General features: G+C 57.3%; 2 protein-coding genes across 9 annotated transcripts; both read right to left on the reverse strand.

The window, feature by feature from the left end:
* Window positions 1–2,833: 2,833 nt before the first annotated feature.
* On the reverse strand, window positions 2,834–8,916 carry TRAF4 (TNF receptor associated factor 4). 2 transcript variants are annotated; one of them, XM_058560246.1, is made up of 7 exons: window positions 8,713–8,915; window positions 5,647–5,698; window positions 4,949–5,053; window positions 4,718–4,879; window positions 4,472–4,633; window positions 4,229–4,384; window positions 2,834–3,958 (listed from the first exon to the last, which is right to left on the reverse strand). In XM_058560246.1, the coding sequence occupies exons 1-7, from the start codon at window positions 8,853–8,855 to the stop codon at window positions 3,326–3,328; spliced, it is 1,413 nt and encodes a 470-aa protein (XP_058416229.1). In that variant the 5' UTR covers window positions 8,856–8,915; the 3' UTR covers window positions 2,834–3,325. The 2 variants fall into 2 exon arrangements, with proteins under 2 accessions (XP_058416229.1, XP_058416230.1); XM_058560247.1 differs by lacking the exon at window positions 4,718–4,879 and having other exon boundaries at window positions 8,713–8,916.
* A 623-nt stretch (window positions 8,917–9,539) lies between these two features.
* NEK8 (NIMA related kinase 8) lies at window positions 9,540–19,739 on the reverse strand. 7 transcript variants are annotated; one of them, XM_058560240.1, is made up of 16 exons: window positions 18,385–18,510; window positions 16,821–16,886; window positions 16,094–16,299; window positions 15,623–15,855; window positions 15,250–15,381; window positions 14,239–14,447; window positions 13,974–14,053; window positions 13,710–13,891; window positions 13,462–13,612; window positions 12,955–13,031; window positions 12,516–12,633; window positions 11,694–11,844; window positions 11,288–11,451; window positions 11,026–11,184; window positions 10,695–10,853; window positions 9,540–10,315 (listed from the first exon to the last, which is right to left on the reverse strand). In XM_058560240.1, exons 1-16 carry the CDS (start codon window positions 18,429–18,431, stop codon window positions 10,287–10,289), a joined length of 2,163 nt encoding a protein of 720 aa, XP_058416223.1. In that variant the 5' UTR covers window positions 18,432–18,510; the 3' UTR covers window positions 9,540–10,286. The 7 variants fall into 7 exon arrangements, with proteins under 7 accessions (XP_058416223.1, XP_058416220.1, XP_058416219.1 ...); XM_058560237.1 differs by having other exon boundaries at window positions 12,955–13,102; window positions 13,710–14,053; window positions 16,821–16,883; window positions 18,385–18,522; XM_058560236.1 differs by having other exon boundaries at window positions 12,955–13,102; window positions 13,710–14,053; window positions 18,385–18,521.
* Between the last annotated feature and the right edge of the window lie 759 nt (window positions 19,740–20,498).

The following is a 20,498-nucleotide window of genomic DNA, read 5'->3' on the forward strand; positions in this document are numbered from 1 at the left end:
GTGTGTGAGGCGATTTTTCTTATAACTGTTTCTAACATGTCTCCTTTACTAGAAGGGAAGTAATTCCTCATTTTTAAGAGAGAGATCCCTATAGTATTTGTCCCACTTGGAAGCCCTCCCAGTCCATTATCCCAGACCAGGTGATGTGGCGATTGTAAGGCATGGAAGTAGATAGTTCAGCCAGCCTGTGGGAGGTACCCAGCCAGCTGGCCCCCTCCCTAGGCAGGACTGCTAGGGGCTTGATGGGATTTTTTTGTGTGTGTGTGTGGAGGAAGACTGGCTCTAAGCTAACATCTATTGCCAGTCCTCCTTTTTTTCCCTTTTTCTCCCCAAAGCCCCAGCAGATAGTTATATCATAGTTGCACATCCCTCTAGTTGCTGTGTGTGGGACGCTGCCTCAGCATGGCCAGGCAAGCAGTGCGTCGGTGTGCGCCTGGAATCCAAACCCGAGCCGCCAGTAGCGGAGCGCACGCACTTAACCGCTAAGCCACAGGGCCAGCCCCAAGGGGCTTGATGGGTAAGTATGATTTGTTGCCCTTCACTAGAGGCCTAAAGTGTACTACCACTTGCACTCTAAGGACCATCAGTCATTGAAAAATGGGAATCTGGTTTGTTAAGCCAATTGAAGAGTAAATGTCTGTCCCTCCCTCTCCTCCCACCTCCAACACTTTGGAGTTACTGAGGGCCTCTGACAGAGGTAGAGGTAGTAGGTGCTACAATCTGTAACATGGGCAGTGGCCTTCTGGGTGATTTGAATCTTTGGAGAAGTTTCTTTTTTGTCTGTAGGAAAAACGATCCAAAAGAGCTATTTAGATTCCCCTTTTCTCCTTTCTGCTGTTTGGATTAAGATGTTATGGAGGGAAAGATTCCACAGGATGTGGGATTCAGTGAGGGTAGAATCAGAACTTTAGTAGCAAGAGTCAGCAAGTGGGTCTCAGAAGAGTTGAAAGCACCCTCCCCCTCCTGAGTATGCCCTTTTGTGAAGGCACTTTGCCTCCTTTACTGCTCATGCCATTCCTGTGAAAGAAGGCCCTCTGCTGCCTGTGTCAGATGAAACCTGCAGTCAGCCTAAGGTCACAGAGCTAGACAGAGTAGATGGTGAGGGTGAGCCCAGCTCTGCCTCCAGTGAACAATTCCTGGGGTAGGCGCTTGGGGAGTCCAGCTCACACTCTGATGCAGAATCGGGCCTGAGTTCCACAGAGCAATTATAGCTGCCTGCAACAGCACTGGAATGAGGGCCAGGCCTGGTTATGGGGTTGACTGCAACATCCCATTGTTGCACACAGCTCTAGAAGGCACTGTTCAATCAATCCTCTATGTGAATGGGCCCCTGGGATGGTGCTGTGGCAGGATGGTCCTGCCAGCAGAGGGAGCTCAAGCTTGATCTGGGGTGTCTGGTTGCTCTTGGAAGACATGCAGGGTGATTCCACCTGTTGCTGAAGTAAGCACCAGCCCATGGTTCTCCCTATCAGCTTCCAGGCCTCACTGTACCAAGATGGTTTATCTGGTGAAGGGGCCGTCTTTACCTTCTTGGCAAGGCCACCAGCGTCCCATCTCCCCCTAGATCAGTGAATTTGACCTTTTGAAGGCTAAGCTGACGGTTAGTTCCCCAGGCTGGCTGTCTTGGGTTCAGACCTCTCCTTTCACCTTCTGATAAGGGCTCTTTTCACCTGAGCCTCTGTCTGGGAGGGTGAAGGCAAGAACTATAGCCCTTGACCCTTCCCCTACTAGGGAACAGTTCCTGTACATTGTGCCTCTTCTCAGGGCCAGATGAGAAGAGTAAAATATTTTATGCTGATTAATCTTTACAACAAATCTAGGAGCTAAGCAGGATTACTCTCATTTTACTATGAGAGAAAGGATGCCCCATATAGCTAGGTAGCTTGCCAAAAAGCAAGCACAGCAGGGATCCAACCCAAATTAACTCTTGCCAAAATTAAAGGCAGCTGTGCTTCTAGGGATTGCTGGAGCTTAAAACAGGATCCAGGCCCTGGCCCAAACCAGCTGAAAGATCACTGTGAAATCAATTCACTCCTCTGCTACGATCTCATCAGTCAAATGTGGATATTCACAGGCATCCACTGAGGGAGGCCTGTGTGAAAAGCAAATGCGTATGGATGAGGAGATCCAAGTGCCTGGTACCCCTCAAAGGCCCCTTTGCTCCACTTAGTCCCTGGGTGTGGGCTGGACTTTGCATTCATCAAGCACTTATTTTGTGCTGGGAACATGCATTGTCTCATTAAATCTTCACTACAGCCCACTAAGGTAGGTCCTTTTATTACGGTGATAAAAGCTGTTTCACTTGACTGTTGTCTTAAATGAAATAATGCATGTAAAGTGCTCAGCAGTGTCTGCCATGTGAAAGTACTCAATAAATGGTAGCTATTGTCATTAGACTAAGACAGACCTGCCTAGGGCAGAGGCACTAGTCTTTGGTGGGGCCCGGATCAGGGACTCCAGCCTTATAAAAAATGTCCAGATCCTAGAGCTTCTAAAAGGAACGAATCCTGCCCATACCTCAATTTTGGACTTCTAGCCTTCAGAACTGTGAGAGAATAAATTTCTGTTGTTGGAAGCCAAAAAAAAAAACAGGTCCAGAACCTGCACCTCTACCAACTAACCACCAGAGGGCAAGGCAGAAAAACCCATCTTCCACACAAAGCCTGATGCAGTTCTCCTTCGTCCGCCAGAGGGCGACCTAGCAGAGCATCTGGATCCTGGGGCCAGAGCGGCAGCAGCCCGTCTCTGACTGGTCGTTTGCCTTCACAGTTGGGTCCAGCCTTCCAGGGCCTTGACCAACCCCGATGAGTCAGGCTGGAACCAAGCTAATAAATACAATTCAGGATTTATTAAAAATCAGGGCTCCCCTGCTGTGCCCTCCTGGCACTAAGTAAATAAATAACCAGAGGGGGCACAGCTGGGAAAAGGGGACGAGAAATCAGATCTCAAAACATCTTCTTGACCCCCTCACTTTCCCAACTCCTCCTCCCCACTATGGCTCTTGGGACACATAGCACCAGCAGGCACCTCAGTCCCTTGGTGCCGCAGGCACCAAGGCATGTCTGCCCTGCCCAGGAGAGGAGACAGGCCCTGGGATCACTTGTTTCCAAGCCCTTGACCCCAAGACCTCCTCCCCACAGGGGCCAGGGCTGAAGCACCAATAGGAGGCACCTGAGGGTGGTAAGGAAGGGGGGGCAGGGGAATGGGGTAACAGAACCTAGGCAGCAGAAGCAGCTGAAAGGGGGTCCAGCCCCCTCTCCAGGGTCAGCCAGTGCCTGACAGAGGTCATGTCCCATCCCCGTTTCTCCTGGAGCCCCATCTGCATTCAGCTGAGGATCTTTCTGGGCAATTCAACAGAGGCACGGATGAAGACTGCATCATCACGCACATAGTTTCGCTTGCGGATATCCTGGTGGGAGATGAACTTGGGGTAACCGAAGCCCAGAGAACTCTCATCCAGGGAGCCCCGCCAAGTGCCTGGTTTTTGGAAATTCTTCCAGTTTGGGTCGGGATGAAAGGTCTCAGTGACATGCTGTGGCTTAGCCAGCCCAGGGTCACTCTGATCCAGCAGGGAGAAGGTGACGCGGCGGGCAAAGGGCCACTCAAGGAGATTGTCAAAGGCACCCGGCAGCACACGAATGTAGAGTGAGAGGTGTGTGCCCTCACCACTGCCGTTGCCATTGAGGAATGCAGACACCTGCAGCTTGTAGCCGTACTTATGCGTGTAGAAGGCTGGGCTGAAGCACTCAAGGTTGGGCTTGGCTTTGGCCTCCTGTAGCCGTCGCCCATAGCTGCCAATCTTCCAGATGAGCACACCATCACTGCCCACCGATAGCTCCTCCAGCTCTCGCCGCAGCTCCTGCAGCTCCTGCCGCTGCCGGCTCACCAGGGCACACATCATGGCCAAGTGTGGCTTCACGCTCTCCTCCACATGCCGTGCCATTGCCAGCTTAGGGCACTGTTGGCAAAGCCCCAGACCATGGGGGAAGGGAGGAGAGTTATCAGTGGGGGCAGGCGAAGAGGAGAAGGGAAGAATGGGTACAGGGTGGCAGGCACCCAGCTCTGAATGAGGAAAATAGAGGGCACTAGGAGGAGGATGGAGCTGGCCACCAGGGGGAAGGACCGAAGGCTTCAGAGCAGCATAGCAGGGACCACCAAGGGCCTAGGCTATGTCTGAGGCTTCAAGGACCAAGAAGGGGGCTGACAGGAAAGAGGAGGGGCATCTCACCCTGTGCTTGCAGCCAGAGTCTTTGAACGGACACAGCACCAGGGCAGTGTTACAGCTGTCCTTCAGATGGCCCGGCAGGTCCTCCCGAGCCACGGTGCCCACACCGCACTGGTTGGGGCAGGGCACAGGCAGCCTCGGGCACTGGTACTGGTGGCTCTAGGGCCGCAGAGGCAAAGAGACAGCAGTCAGTAGTCTGACTCCCTGCTACCTGCCCCAGAGCCCACAGCTCAGGAAGGGCCTCACCTGGATGGTGTCAAAGACGAACTCCTTGGTGCAGTAGGTGCAAGGCTGGGTGCGCTTGGGGCACTCAGAGGTGGCATGCTGGGCCAGCAGCCGCCGCATCATGCGGGCACCACACTTGTTCTCACAGTACACACTCTCTTGGGGGCACATGCCTTCGTGGCTCTGTGGAAATGCCAGAGGGGCTGAGTTAAGGGCTCCCTAGGCTACCAGGTGCCCCACTCTCCCTCTACCCTCAGCCAAGCCCACCTCAAAGGCCTCCCCACTGAAGTCACAGCCACAAAACTCGCACTTGAGGCGCCGCTTGGGGCAGTCGTGCTGCAAGTGTGCAGGCAGATCCCGGCGGCTCAGCTTGGTGGGGCAGCGATTGGGGCAGGGGACTACATTGAAGCTGCAGGTATTCAGGTGGCCCTGGCGGGAAGGGTGCAGTTAGTGCCTGCCAAGGAAGAGGTAGTCCCCTCATCCCCATCAGAGCCTCACCTGTAGGTGACGAAGTGGCCCGCTCCAGCGGCAGCCCTCCTCACTGTGGATGCAGCGAATAGGGAGGCCCAGTACCTGTACCTCCAGCTCTGGGTCTGGGTAGATCTGGGGGCAGGGATGAGGGGAAGTGGTCAGGGTAAGAGCCTGCTACAGTCCCCAATTCCTGCCCCCTCCACCCCCCAGATAGGCTAGCTCTACCTTAGAGCCAGTAACAGCCTCTCTTGGGCTATATTCCCCTCTGTGTCCAGGGATAAAGGGCACAGCAGGCAGTATCTGCTCCAATGCTGGATCCCAGTGTCCCCACCATGCCTGCACATGGCACTCCCTATGGAGTGGCAGCGAATCAGCCTGCTCAGACCCAGGCAGCCCTCACACCCTCTGCTTCCTTCTTCCCAGTAGAGGGGTCCTGGCCCTCAGCCACAGGTCTGGCCTGCTACCCAAAGGGGAGGGGAGCACTTCTTGTGGGCACAGAGCAGCTCTGTGCACCCCCACAGGCTGGGCATTGTGCCTGCCCTCTAGGGTAAACACGGGCCTCATTTGCAAACTTGCCTGGTGGGAGGGAACAGGCCACCTTTGTGGGGGCGCATGATTCCACAGCACTGGGTTGACATTGGCCCTGAGCCCACAGGCTGCCAGCTCTAGCTTCCACCAAGGGCAACAGCCTGTACCCGGGCCTCTGCCTGGCACTGTGGACTCACCTTGGCATAGTCCAGAGGAAGTTGGTCCTCAGGGCATTTGAAGACTCCTTCACTGTGAAGGGGGAGGGGAGAGCATCAAGGCTCCACACTATGGGGAGAACCCCGGCCTCACCTCCTCAACCAGAGCAGCCTGCCTCCCTCCCACCAGACCGGTTCCCAGCCAGCCCCACCTGAGAGGGCCGAGACAAGGCCTGAGGGTACGCACTTCCCCAGGACCCCACAAGATCCTAGCTGTCGTCCTGAGGAGGGGGGTTCTGGGCCCAATGGAGGCAGAGACAGCTGCCTCAGACAGCACTTGGCCAACAGGTGGCAGTTGGCACCCCTCCCCCCAGGATGGCAGCTGGACTGGGAAAGGAACAGGCTGCCCCAGCCACCCCCTCCCCCCAGGTTAGTTTTCATTGGCCAGGCTGAAAGCTGGTGGGGCGGTGGTGAACAGGGATGGGATGAGATTAAGTATCAAGGCTGCCCAGCCCCCATGAAGATACCCAGCCAAGAACCCAGGGCAAAGGTCAGTTTAGGGCCACTTTACCCCATCCCTTCCCTCCACCTATGAGGGTGTGTCTCCTAAAGCAAAGAGGAGGAAAGGCTGGCGCTAAAGCACTGTGTTTACACTCTCATCCAGTCGTCACCACCTTCCTCTGAGAAGGGGCTGAATGTCCCCATTTTGCAGATGAAAGGACTGAGGATTACAGGTAAAGCAGCACCTGGGTATGTCTGTCTGATTCTACAGCTCAGACAGGTTGTACTACACTGTACAGCACACAGAAGAAAGGCTAGGGCAAGAAAAACTGTCCAGACAAGCACATCCAAGACTCTGATCACGGCAAGGCATGGATCTGAAGCCTGTTGACCCCGCCCGCTGTCCTCTCTCTTCCAGCAATCCCCACCAGGCTGTCAGCACCCAAGGAACAACCTGTTAGCATGCCTCCTTTTGCCAACATGGCCTTGCTGACCCGAGCCAGGACCAGTCACACATGCCTGGCATGGCCTAGGCAGGGCAAAGCCTCACCCAACAGGACTGAAGGCCCTCAGGCATGGCATTTCTGGCAGGTCTGAGTCAAATAGAGGGGGGAGGCAGGCAGGGATCAAGGCGGAAGCAGAGGTCACAGGGAAGCCCTGTCTGTGATGGCACTTTGCAGGACCCGGGCAGTCCATGCTCCAGGTGCCCAAAGGATTTATAGCACCCACTTCCTCCCCCTGACTCCACTACCACCACTGGCCATGGTGCCAATGCCAAGAATACGTGCCCAGGCACTGAGGAGGTGTGCCTGTGCCCACAGGGCAACCAGCCTTCCTGGACCAACCTGAGTAATAGCCTTGGCAGGAGTGGAGAAAGAGGGGTGGGCCATGGGGGAATGGGGTCTGCTTGGCTGCCTCAGGAATGTGCTGACTTAGTGGTTTTGGAGACAGGGAGGGGACTGAGGCAAGTCCCCAGGCTTCAGGCAGATTAGCCTGGGCAGCTTGGGGCCCAACCAGGGCAAAGGTTCCTCCAGAGGTATGGACACCCTTGCTCTTAGGGTTGGGGGTGGTGGTGAGGGGCAGAGGCTGCCCCACCACCTCTATCCTGCGGGGGGCCTCAGCAGCACAGCTCAGGAGCTAAGCGAGGGGGGAGGCAGGGGCAGAGACTGCTCCAGGCTGCGCGGTGGAGGCCCAGGGGAGAACACAGGATGGGGGGAGGGGGCTGTGGAAGAGGAAAAGGGGATTTCCGGGAGGGGGAGGGGCAAAAGCAGCAGAGAGGGGCAGAGGAGGAGGAGCAGAGAAAAAGGGCTGACAGCCCCCTCCCCCGCTCTTTCCCGGAGGCAGTCAGGGTGGGTCAGCTGAGGGTGGTGGGGCTCAGCTGGCCTCATCTGGAAACCAGAGGACCGGGGAAGGGCACGGGAGAAGACAATGGGACTGTGTGTCTGTAGCGGAGTGAGTCTGTGTGTACACTGAAGGGAAGGAGAGAGGAGGGTGAGGGAAAAGGAGGAGGGGGCAGCACAGCAGCTAGTGCAGGAGCATATGTGAGGGCAGGAGCCGGCCCAGGCTGCGCGGAACAGAAAACAAAGGGTCTGCTGAGATTTCCGCCAGGCTAGGGGCTGCGCAGGACGGAGGGAGGGAGTGAGCACTGAAGGCGGGAGCCCCAGGTGCTCCCGGCATGCGCCCCTCGATCCGCTCAGCAGACAGCCTCCTGACACACGGCAGTGGCTGATCCGGCCTGCCCCTGTGCTCTTGGGGCACAACCTCCCCCGGACCGGGGGCTCCCTCATCTTGCCTCCCAACACTGGGGCCTGAGCAGCTACCAGCGCGGGCAGGAGACTCAAAACACCACAGGGTGCCCAGAAATCCACGGACGGCCAAGGACCACGGGGCGATCTGGGTCCTGAGGGCAGGGGGCGTTCAGTAACACCCAGGGTGCGACCCCTCCCTAAGGATTTATAGACCACCCGCGGCACTCGAGCCCCCCAGGGACGGGGAGCGACACCCAGAGGGTTCCCGCTTCAGGGGAGATCCGGAGCGTCACAGTCCCCCCTCTATTGTGTGACCACAAGCAGCCCGGGCTTAAATCCCAGCTAAGCCTTGAAGTAATTGTGTGACCACGGGCAAGTCGCAGCCTTACTTTGAATCTCTTGTTTCATCATCTGTGAAATGGGAGAACAATAGCTGCCGTTCTTGGAATGTTCCAAGAACCAGAAGAGGTTAGACGGGTGAGAACTCCGGAGGTTTAAGGCGCTGCGTGGGACAGAGGGTTTTGTCCTCCTCGTCCCAGAAGGGCTCAAAGTTCAAGGCTGAGGCCGCGCTCGCGCTCAGGTGAGGAGGCAGGGCCGGCCCGGGGCAGGAAGGGCGGCTTTTCCACCGCCACCCGCGGGAAGACTCTGAATTCTTCCCACCGAGCGCGGGCGCCGCTGGTACCCCGAACTCTACGGATTAGTGCCGGCGTCCTCCCTCGGGCCCTGACGTCACCGCCGCCCCGTGACGTCACGGTGGGCGCCCCTGAGGTCACGGAGCCGCGGCGCAGACAAAGGCCCGGCGTGCCCCGGCCTCTCCCCAGGCGGCGAACCCCCCCTCCGGCCGCCCCCGGCGCCGCACCTGAGGAACTCCTGCAGGCAGGTGTCGCAGAAGCGGTGGCCACAGGTAGAAACCTGCACGGGCTCGCGCATGGGTTTCCCGCACAGCGGGCACAGCAGCCGCCGCTTGGGCTTCTCCAGGAACTTGTAGTCGAAGCCGGGCATGGCGGGCGGGCGGGCACGGGCAAGCGGGGCCGGGCACGCGGCGGCCCCACAGCCCGCGCCTCGCTCCGGCCGCGCTCCCGGCTCCGGGCGGCGCCGACTGACGGCCGCGGCCTGCGCCCCGCCCGCGAGCCCGCCCGCCGGAAGAGGGGCGGAGCCTGCCCGCGCGGTCCTAGTGCCAACCCCCGGCCCCGCCCACCTGGCGAGATCGCCGCTTCGGGGTCCGCTGACGGCAGGGCTCGCCCCCCCACACGAAGCAGGGGCTCCTCTTCCCCCTTGGGAAGAGAGATCGTGGCTCCGCTCCTCTCCAGAGCTCGGGGGCCCTGACCTTGGACGGGGCGGAGGGCCCCGGGGGACGGGCCGGGCCGGGCCGGGCCGCGCCACAAAGGTTCGCTTCTGCGGAGTCAACAGCTCCGTCTCGGGGGGCACGTATCGCCCAGGGGCCTCGGGGCTCCAGCTTCCAGGCGCTAGGCAGCCGAAGCCTGGCAACCAGATCTGGGAGCCCGGCTGGGGCGGGGAGGCCGGGCCAGGCGCTGAGCCAGAGGAACCTCGGCCCCAGCCCCAGGCTGCGCCCACATTCCTCCCTCGATCGCGGTCGCGGCCCTGCTGCCGAGATCGAGATCGGGCCCAGCCCAGCCCTGGGGCGTCTGGCTGCCACCCCCATCCCTGAAGAGACCACACTCTAGGCAGGCAGCCGATGTTTTTATTGGCGCTACTTCCCTGTTATCTGAGAAACTTGTCTGGTCCAGGCAGCTACCCTTTCCCCCAACCTGCTTTGGGGGAATGGCGTGGGGTGAGGGGCAACTTTCAGCAGGGATCCCCTCTGCAGTACACTGCGGGCCGATGAGCTCCCCCAGGGGAAGGGAGGCACTCACAAGTTGTGCAAATCCCTTCTTCAGGATATAGGAGTGGGGGTGGGTGGCAGCGCTCCCTTGGACCTCCTTGCCTCATGCAATGCAGAGGCTAGGCCACTGGAATGGCCAGTCCAGGCAGGCCCGGACTTGCCCTGCTCCAACGCACTGAGCTGCTCTCCCACTGGGCACCAGAGACTTATTTTCTAACTGGGCTGGAGGAAGGGGCAGGTCTGGGTGGAGCCACAGCCACTTCCAGCCTTTTTCTGCCAAGGCTCTGGAGACCACCCTGTTTCCAAATGTTAGGTCTGGCTTCCAACTCTAGCCAGGCTGGACCCCAGGTACGACACTGACTTAAGAGGAGAAGGAGTGGGGAAGGAAAAGAGAGGTGTTGGGGGAATAGGGTGGGTTGAGTTTTACATATCCAGGGCCAAAAGCAGAGCAGGGGCTTCACTGGTTCTTATATGCCCTTGATGACACAATCCAGGGGGCTGGTCGGGACAGTCATGCCTCAGGCACTTGCACTTTTCAGGAATGTTCAAAGAAGCAATATCAGGGTGGTCTGGAGGTGTATCCAGGTGCCTCAGGGGGGGACTGGCTCATCTGTGACAGCTGGAGAGTACAGAAGAGAAACCCCTGTAGCCTCCCAGAGGGCAATGCCTCCAGCAAGCATCACCCACCTCTGCCCCCACTGCCACACTGGGCCCTGGACTCTGGACCCTGCCAGCCCAGAAACAGGGGTTCATACTAAACTGGACTTGGGGGCGGGCAGTGGAGAGCAGTGGAGGCAGGCCTTCAATGAGGGCTGAGAAGCACCCATCCTCGCCCACCCCAGCAGGAAGCTCAGTTTTACCCCACAGCTTCTGCTTTCATTTATTGGGGGCTGAAGATGCTTTTAGTGATTTGGGCTGTGACCACCCAGATGGGAGTGTGGGCAGGGGCCAGCCGGGTTAACCCTTGTGTGGGTGAGGTAGGAAAAGTTATAACTCACGACGAACAGCCAAGAGAGTGTTTCCATGGCAACATGAGACAGAGGTCACTGTGTAGGGGTGTGTCTCATCCAGCTGCACTGGCCGAGGGAGTCCAGCATCCTCATCCCTCCTTCCCAGTCGACCTCGCGCCCCTTTACCCCAAGAGTACACTTCACCTTCTGCCAAAGAGAATCCCAAGGAGGAAAATGGGAGGAGAACACAGCTTAGCAAGCAGCTACCCCCCTAAATTGCCCCAATCGGTTGCTGAGTTCAGCAGCCCAGAGCTTGATAACCCCCCATTGCCCATGGGCCTGCCCATACCCTATCTGCCCCCATAATGCCCACTATCACCTGCCCCAATGGCTACAGTGAAGGCATCCCCACAGGCCACCATCGCTATCTTGATGCCCTGGAGGCCTTGGACTTGACAAGGTGCCCGGCTGACCCGGCGAGCATTGGTTCCCAACTGCCCATGCTGATTGCTGCCGAAAGTGTAGCAGTCACCAGAAGCTGTAGGGGAGGAGAGAGGACAGGAAGGAAGGGGAGCCTCAACTGAGGTCCCAAGGAGGCCAGGAGAGTCCAGCTCTGCCTCCTGTGCCCAGGTCCCACTCACTAGTCACAGCAGCTGAATGAGCAGTGCCCAGGTCCACACTCAGCAGGGGCTCCTGGTCCAGGGGTGCAGAACCTAGTGGTGTGAAGCTCAGGGCCTCCTCCACTTGCTGGTGGAGGGCAGGCTCCTCCCCCAGGGAGAGGTGGTCCAGGCCCAGCTTGTTGAACCTGAGGGCAGAGCCAGAAGCCAAGTTCAACTGACACAGTTTGTATAGACTGTTCTGCCCCCTTCTATCTGGGCAGGAGCTGGTGCAACAGGAGACAGATCCCACCCTGGGTTGAACCCACTACACCCTCAGCCCCCCTCAGTTCTGATCCCTGGTGGGAGGCAGGCAATGACAGATGCAGCATTAGCAGCCAGAGAGGGCGAGGGGGCAGGCTAGTCATCCTGGTGCACCTGCACCTATTACCTGTTGCTCCCACAGGCCAGGGCTCCGCCAGGCACAGTGAGGATCATGGAGGAGTCAATGCCACATACAACCCGCTGGGCTTCCTGTCCTAGGGGCATGGGCACCTGCTGGGGGCAGCTGTAGGACTCCCTGCTGCCTAGTCCCAGCCGGCCTACAAGGAGAAACCGGGATGGGGCTAGTTTAAACTTGAGGGTTGGTGATGCCAGGATGAAAAGGACCCACGGAGAGGAGGTAACAGCACTAGTGAAGGCTGTTCCCTCAGCCTGAAATGCCCATCCTTGGCTCCTCTGCAGGTCAACATCCTACTTGTCCTTTACAGCCTGGTTCACATGCCACCTCTGTCTCCTCCAGGTGGAGTCCCTTGCCATTGCTTGGGCTCCCACACCTCAGAACTTGGCCTGGAGCCGCGATGCTGTCTGTCCTCTATCACGCTGGAGATGTGTAATCCCTTCCCCCACTAGCCCGAGTCCCCCAAGACGACAGGAACCCCATCTAAGTCATCTTTAGTTTCAATGCCCAGCCTGATGCCTGACCCAGAGAGGGCCACAATAAATATCGTTGGATGAATGAAATCGCCCTTATTATGTCATAAGCACCTGAAGGAAGCAACATCTTGTTCATCTTATCTCAGCACCAAGCACAGAGTGGGCACATAGTGGGTGTGCAATAACGGTTTGTTGAGTGAATAAATGAATGGGATTAGAGAGAAAAGAGGAAGGAGAGAATGGGCCATGGGGTGGAAGGTGCATATGAAGGGGAACAAATCATGGCTGGCAGTGCTGTGAGATGGAACCAGAGGCTGGAACAGGGCGAAGACCTTACCACCATCTCCACGGCCCCAGGCAAACAGTTCTCGCTCAGTAGACAGGGCCAGCACGTGAGAGGCCCCACAGGCCACCTGCACCATCTCATAGCCCAGTAGGGCCTCCACAATGGTGGGCTAGGGAGAAAGAGGAAGCAAGAGGAGACTGTGGGCACAGGGCCTGGACAAGCCGCCTGGCCTCAGTATTCCCCATAGGGACAAAGTTGGAGGCTGCAAATTCTCACACGGTGGCTGTCTCTTTAATTCCCCCTTACACACACTGCCACCACTGAGGAAACCTGGTTTTTCTGTACTTCCCCTAACACTGCCCAGAATAGGTGCTAGAGGGACCTGTGGCTGCTGGGGATTCCTCTGGCTCCAACCCAGGTCTCAGCTCTCAGATGTGGGCTCCTTGCCATCTTCCCACTTCCTCCTCCCCACGGTACGTGCAACACGCACCTGGCTGATGTCATTGAGGCTGCCGTGGCCTAGGCACCCATTGCTGCCGCTGCCAAAGGTCATGATGATGCCTCGGTCTGGGGAGGCAGGCAGTGAGGAAACAGAAGGGAAAGAGGTTAGGCTCTTTCTCCAGGCAGACCAGTCCAGCCTTGGGTCGGAGGAGCAAGAAAAAGTTAGTTGGACGCTAGCAAGAAAAGGTTAGTTGGAAGAATGGGATGGGGGGAGAAAAGGACAGGGGTTTCTCTTCCCAAGTGTGCAACTGGACAAGTGACTTAGCTTCTGAGCCTTAGTTTCCAGATCTGTCAAATGGGGATAATATAACTACCTTGCCAGGCCTCTTGTGAAGGGTAAAGGAGATTGTTTAAGTAAAGCCCCTGGTGCTCAATAACTAGTAGAAAAAAGCATTATTAAGTGAGCCGTTTGCAAATGACAGGCAATGAGGGAGGTTGCCCTGGGGGACCTTCTCAGAGCCGGGTCCCCACAGGGTGGTCCTCTGACTGGGCTCACCGGTCAGGCAGGCCGTGAAGAGGTCCCCGCAGGCCACATGCTTGATGGTCACGCCTGACTGGCCCTCCAGGAAACGCGAGATGAACTGGGGTTGCTGCTGCTCCACCGCCCCCGGGAGGAGGGCCCCCCCTCCGGCGCCTAGGGGCGGGGCCTGCGGGAGAGTCGGGGAGGGCATGGGCGGCGCCTGAGCGCCTCGCCTTCTTACTGGCGCCCCACACTCCAACCAGGCCCACCCCCAGCCTGCTCACCTCCCACAGGATGAGGCGCCCAGAGCGCGTGACGCCAGCTTTCTGCGTGCGCCCGGCTGCCACCTGGACCACCTCTGTGTTGAGCATTGGCAGCCGCAGCGGGGCGCTGAGCCCACCACCCCACGCGTACACCGACGACAGCGGCGGCGGAATGGCCGGCCGTGCAGGTCCCCGGGGGACGCCTGCGAGGACAGCTCATCAGGCCTGTTAAACTGGTGGGAATGGCGTGGCTTCCACGGGGACCCAGCGGTCGGCCCGACTTACCCCTGCAGCGGGCACTGGTGGTCCTGCTCCCTGTGCTGCCTGGAACCATGGGTGGTCCGGTGGCCAGGGACTTCTCTGCCCTGCGGGATAGATGAGGACCTCAGGACACGAACCCTCCCTAGCATTCCCACATGCAGGAATGGAGGACTTGCCCTGAGCGTCCCTTTGCCCCAGGCTCACTGTGCTCCCACTGGGAGCCCTCCCTGTGCCCCCCTCCAGCACCCCGCTCCCGCCAAGGGCCCCCTCCCCCATTCCCTGCACAGGCCTCCGCATGCGGATGCTGCCCAAGTCCGTGTGGAGGTTGAGGAGGGCACGGATGCAGAGGGGCTGTGCCATGATGTGGCTGAGCGGTGGCCGATGTGCGGGCTCCAGGCTGAGCAGACTCAAGACAAGCTGGCGCAGCTCAGGGCTGTACCGGTCAGAGATGGGTGCAAAGGTGCCGCTCATGATCTTCAGTACCAGTGCTGGCAGGTTCTGTGAAGGCACCAAGCTGTGGGGCTGCCCAGAGCCTTAGGCCAGGCTTTTAGGTGGCAGGACCTCCACCTCCAGCCCCTGGTCTCATGGGGTGGTCAGAGCCCTGCACTCTGGAGCCTTGAGTCTGCCAAGGGGACTCCAAGGGTGATAGGGGAGCTGAACTCTGCTTTTGAGAACCTCTGGTAGGGGAGCTGCAGCTATGTCCTCAGAAACCCCAGGTTGGGGCCGACCCTGTGGCTTAGCGGTTAAGTGCGTGCGCTCCGCTGCTGGCGGCCCACATTCGGATCCCAGGCGCGCACCAACGCTCTGCTTCTCCGGCCATGCTGAGGCCGCGTCCCACATACAGCAACTAGAAGGATGGGCAACTATGACATACAACTATCTACTAGGGCTTTGGGGAAAAAAAAAGGAGGATTGGCAATAGATGTTAGCTCAGAGCCGGTCTTCCTCAGCAAAAAGAGGAGGATTAGCACGGATGTTAGCTCAGGGCTGATCTTCCTCACACACAAAAAAAAGAAACCCCAGGTTGTTGTGAAAACTTAAGTCTTGCCCTTAGGAGGGTCCCTAATCTGACGGGAGAGACCTGCCCTCGGGAGCTCTCAGTTTAATGGAGGGACCCAAGCCCCTCTCAGGAACCCACAGTCTGAGGGAAGCCATAGCCCTGCCCTGGGGGGTAATCCACCAATCTGATGAGAGAGACATGACTCATCAGCAAGACAAGACCACAGGAGTGGCTGGAGCTGAGGACTTCAGGGGGGGAGACAGAGATTTCCCAGTTGTCCCCTTGGGGATGCTTACTCACCGCAGCCTCGAAGGCCCTCTTGAGGCTGGCCAACTCATAGAGGACGCAGCCCAGGGCCCAGATGTCACTCTTCTGGTTGTAGGGCTTGCCCTCACACAGTTCAGGGGAGATGTAGCACGGAGTACCCACCACCTGCAGGAGAGAAGCTGATATTACAGCCCTTAGGGAGGGAAGACCAAGTGTTCTGCCCATAGGCGCCCTTGGAGACAGCTTCTCCCCAAAGCAGGCAAAAGTGCTTCCTCCTGCAGGATCATCCAGCCAGGGACTAAGGGGCCAAGGTCTTGGGGGGTGAGGGTGGAGAGATAGGGATGTAGGGTGGGCCTTGGCCCTCAAAACCCCCAGCACCCTTGAGGTCCCCTCTATGCCCAGGAACCGTGTAGGCCTTGCTCTTGCTGCTAAGGATCTTGGAGATGCCAAAGTCGCCGATCTTGACGACCATGCGATGTTTGTCAAGAAGGATGTTTTGGGTCTTGAGGTCCCGGTGCAGGATGAGGTGAGTGTGCACGTGATGCAGTGCGAGCAGGATCTGCACAAAGAAGTGCAGGATGGTCTCCTCCTCCAGCAGGGAGTTACAGCGCTTTTGGATGAACTCAGCCAGGGTGCCACCTGTAGCCACAAGGGACTAGTCAAGACCCAGGCTTTTCCACGGCTGATACTCTGCTCTTGTGAAAGTAAAGTCCCAGACGGGGCAAGGGCCTGCCAGCGTCACACAACTGGGGTCAGAACTCTATACCTCTGACCCTCAGCCAAGCCCATTCCTAGGAGGGAAGCCAGCGGATCTGTGTCTGCCTATCCCAGAGGTGGGGGGCCTTGGAGCGAGGCCAGTGCAAGGAGGCTGGCCCACCTGGAGCGTATTCCATGGCGATCATGAGGGCCTTGTCCTCTAGGAAGTTCTCATAGTACTCGATGACATTGGGGTGGTTGAGCAGCTTGAGGACCTGGCACTCATTTTGAGCTGCCTGCCGCTCTTCCTTGGTCATCTGCTCCACTGGGATCTGCTTGATGATCACCAGCTTCTGGTCAGCCTTACGCAGGCACAGGTGCACAATCCTGAGAACACAGAGTACGGGAGTGGCTGCCAGCTGAGCTTCCAGCCACACATCAGGCAGGGCAGACCTGGTGACTGGATGTTCCTGAGGGGAGGGGAATGGGCACCCAGACTAAGAGGTCATCTGAGTTTAGGAATGGAGAGAACTGACTGCAAACTCTGTGTGAGACCTAAGCAAGTCATTTAACTTATGTGACTCAGTTTCACCACAGGCACAATGAAGTAAAGTTAGTCTTGATCTCTCTAGGTTCCCACAGACTCTGGAGTTCTGCCTGAGTTCAAATCCTGGCTCCTCCTCTTATTAGTTACCTGGACTTGGATCCTGTGACATCATCATCTGGAAAATAGAATCAACCTCACAGGGTTGTTGAGAGGATCAAATGAGAAAATGCTTGGAAGACACTTAGCACAGTGCCTGGTACATGAAAAATGCTCAATGAGTGGAAACCATTCATATTATTATTTTCTTCCAACTCTGTGGTCAGTATCCGTAAAAGCAGGGTTCTTGTTCTTTCTTGCTCACCTCTGTATCCCCAGGGCACAGCCTCCTGCATACCCCAGCACATAACCGGAGCTCAGTAAGTATCTGCTGAATGAATGAATGGACTATAAGATGGTCATCTAAGTATCAAATTTGTGTCTCCAGCTCAGACCTCTCCTCTGAGCGCCAGAGGTACGTATCCAACTACTTGCTTTGCATCTCTATCTGAATGGCTTGTGAGCATCCTAAATTTTAACAAATTCAAAATAAAATTCGTGGTTTCTGCCGCCACAACCTTTCCTTCCTCAGTCTCTTCCATCTCAGTAAATGACGCCACCATCCCCCAGTTATTACAGTCAGACACCTGAAAATCATGCCAGAATCTTTCCTCCATCTCACACTAAATATCAGTAAATCCTGTTTCTACCTCCAAAATATCATGAACCCATCCATTTCTCTCTGTGATGTCTGCTATAACCCTTGGCCAAATAATAATTTCTTGCCTAAAATACTACACTAGCCTTCAAAATAGTCCCTTTCACTCTTGTTACCCTCAAATCTAAATTCCACACAGCAGCCGGAGTGATTTTTTTTGTGCGTGTGAGGAAGATCAGCCCTGTGCTAACATCTGCCAATCCTTTTTTTTTTTTTTTTTTTTTGCTGAGGAAGACTGGCCCTGGGCTAACATCCGTGCCCATCTTCCTCCACTTTATATGAGACACTGCCACAGCATGGCTTGCCAAGCGGTGTGTCAGTGTGTGCCAGGATCTGAGCCAGCAAACCCTGGGCCGCCGCAGTGGAGCATGCGCGCTTGACTGCTTGCGCCACCGGGCTGGCCCCCAGAGTGATAGTTTAAAAATGCAAATCATAAAAAGACTGTTCCTCTGCTTAAACCTCTTCCCTTTACACTGCAAATAAATTCAATCCCTTTACCTGAGCTTACGAGGCCATAATCTGGTCCCTGCCCTCCGTGACCATCACATTTTATACCCTTCTTTACCTTCCCCACTACATTCCAACTACATTAGTCTGACAGTTCCTTGAATACTCTGAATTCTTTCTCACGCGGTGAGGACCTTCGCATATGCTGTTTCCTCTGCCTGAAAAGCTCTGCCTTCACCTTCAGATTGCTGGTCCTCATTCTTCAAGTCTTGGCTTTAAACTTCACCTCTCAGAGGAATTTTCCTTGACCACCCCAAATAAGTGCTCCCTGGTGTTGTATAACTGCTTTAGCAATGTCTTGATTGTTGTACAAATTTCCTACAGTCTGTAAGCTCCGAAAGAGGAAAGACCTCGCCTGTTTTGGTCTTAACTGTACACCCAGCGCCGAGAGCCTGACATATATAGTGGGGCTCAGTATCTGTCGAATGAATGAGTCAGGAATCCAAGAACACAACTCTGTGGGGGTGCAAAGGCCAGCCGGGGGCGTGACCTCCTTAGAGGCCGAGTCTCCCAGCTAGGACTGGGACCGGAAACCTGGGCGGGGCTTCCCAGAATGAGCACGCACGCCTCGGGGCGGGGCTCACCGGGCATTGATTTCGCGGTCAGAGTTGGGCCTTATTCTCCCTCTCCCCAAGCAATTTCCTCCCCCAGAGCCCTGGCTCACCCGAAGGCACCTCTCCCCACCACTCGGATCCGCTCGTACTTCTCCATCTTATTTCTCAGAGTCACATTTCCGGAACCCCACCCCCAGGCGCGGCGCGTGCGCGGACCCGCCCACCGCGGAGCCACGCCCCATACGCTGCATGATAATTGCGGGGCGGAGCAAGTGGAGCTAGGTGTTGGTTCAGCCTCGCCCCTCTTTGTTGATTTGCACCTTCTCTGCATCCTCTATCCGCAGTCTCTTTTCCAGGGTCCAAGGAATGGGGCGATATGCCATTTCTTTGCGCGCTCCGCAATGGCCGGCACCGTACCAGCCAGTTTCCACACACGTGGCCGCATCTGGCCCTCGCAAAGCTTCCTTAGACCGGATGGGTGTCCCACGCAGGCGAGTGAGGGTGGGAAGCGAGGACCGACCTCTCTCTGCCCCTCTCTTTGCCCACTAGTGACACTGTTTCGGAGGAAGGAGCAGATTCTCATTGGCACGCAAACGGTAAACACTACCAAAACTGAACCTAGAGCGTCATTGCTCTCGGTCTGTGGGTCAGGGAGCAGGGTGAGTTTCGTGTTTGCCTAGGGAGGGACCGGGGAAACCCCTAGCTGTGCAAGTTGATTCACCCAGGGAGGACGTGACACGGTCTCCAGGCTGTCCCGACTAGTGAGCACCGCGCTCATCCACACCCTCAACCCCCCCATGCACACACAACGCTGCCGCAGGATAATCTGCCTTCAACGCCCAACTAGGGCGAACCTCCTTGGGGGAAGATGGGAGGAAAGTGGACCACTATCTGAGGGTTAGGGAGAGGAGGACAGACAGCCTTTTGGCTGATATACGGGTTCAAGGCTTCTGCCCAGAGGCAGGAGGCTGGTTAGTATGATTGTCTAGGATCTTGACCGGAAGTGAGTTTAATTCCAGGTGTCTCCCTGGCGCCTCTTGCTCTTCACGAGCTCTATAAAAGCTCAGGTAAGGAGCAGAAGGATGATGATTAGCTAAGGGATAGCGTCCCTATTTCGGAATGGGTGAGGAATGTGAGGAAAGAGGTGTTTATCTTCTGCTCCCACCCCGCCTCTCGAAAGGGTGCCCAAACCTGCCCATGTGGAATGACCACTGGAATGGCCCCATGAGGGCCTCTCGGTCGCTGGCTCAGGCTGGTGTTGGCTGGTGGACAACACTGCCCCGTGAGCAAAGGGGAGAAAGGCAGAGGGGGAAAGCCGCTCACCCGGGACACTCGTGCTCTCACCTAGAAACCGATCGGGACTTGGTTGACCCAGGAGCCCCACAGGGGTTAATGTGTAACCTTGGAGCCATCAGGGAAGGCAGAGCAAACACCCAAACCGCTTGCCCCTGGGTCTCTGGCGCCTCAGGCTCCTGCCTTTTCCTCCCTCTCGCAGCACCTCCTACTGCCCCGCCTCCATCTACTCACTTCCTCTCCCTTACCACCCTCCTCCCGTGCCACCTCGCCCCGGTTCTCAAATACCCTTCCGTTCGCCGAAGTCGGGCTAACTCTCCCCCAGAAGCAACCACCTCGTTCCTTTGGAGGCGGAAGGGGATCTGGCGCCACGGTGAGGACAGGCTGACACCTAGTGGCCACGACCTGTAACTGCTCCAGGCCACTCGCCTCGAAGAGTTGAGGGTCACCCCAGCAGCCTGGTCAAATCGGCCGGCTTCCCCTCCCCAGCCTCCAGGGAGCCGGGAGAGGAGAGCTGGGACTGTCTGTGGGAGGACTGTAACAGCCGGTCGGCCCCAGGGGCCCAAGAGCGGGCTGGGAGGAGGGATGGCGATGGGTTAGTCAACAATTTCTAGGCACCGACTTGGTGCGGGGTGCGGGAGAGGCAGGTAAACATGTCTACCTCTGGCCTGAGGAAACTAGTGATCCAGCGGAAGAACAGGGCCTGGGCAGAGGTCATTGTTCGAGGCGGGGGTAAGACCGGTCTCCAGGACCAGGGTTACAGGACGTGAGTGACAGGAACCGCCCAGCTCTGCCCAGAAGGGTGTTGAGGGCGGAGTGTTCTCTCAGTACCCGCCCAGGCGGGGGAGCCGGTGGCCGCGGGGAAAGTGGGGACGCGAGTTAATGAGGCCACGCGAGCGAGGCGGGACTCCGTCAGCAGTCGGGAGGCGCC

Source organism: Diceros bicornis, chromosome 18 (genome assembly GCF_020826845.1).
Source record: "Diceros bicornis minor isolate mBicDic1 chromosome 18, mDicBic1.mat.cur, whole genome shotgun sequence".
Classification (NCBI taxonomy): Eukaryota; Metazoa; Chordata; class Mammalia; order Perissodactyla; family Rhinocerotidae; genus Diceros; species Diceros bicornis.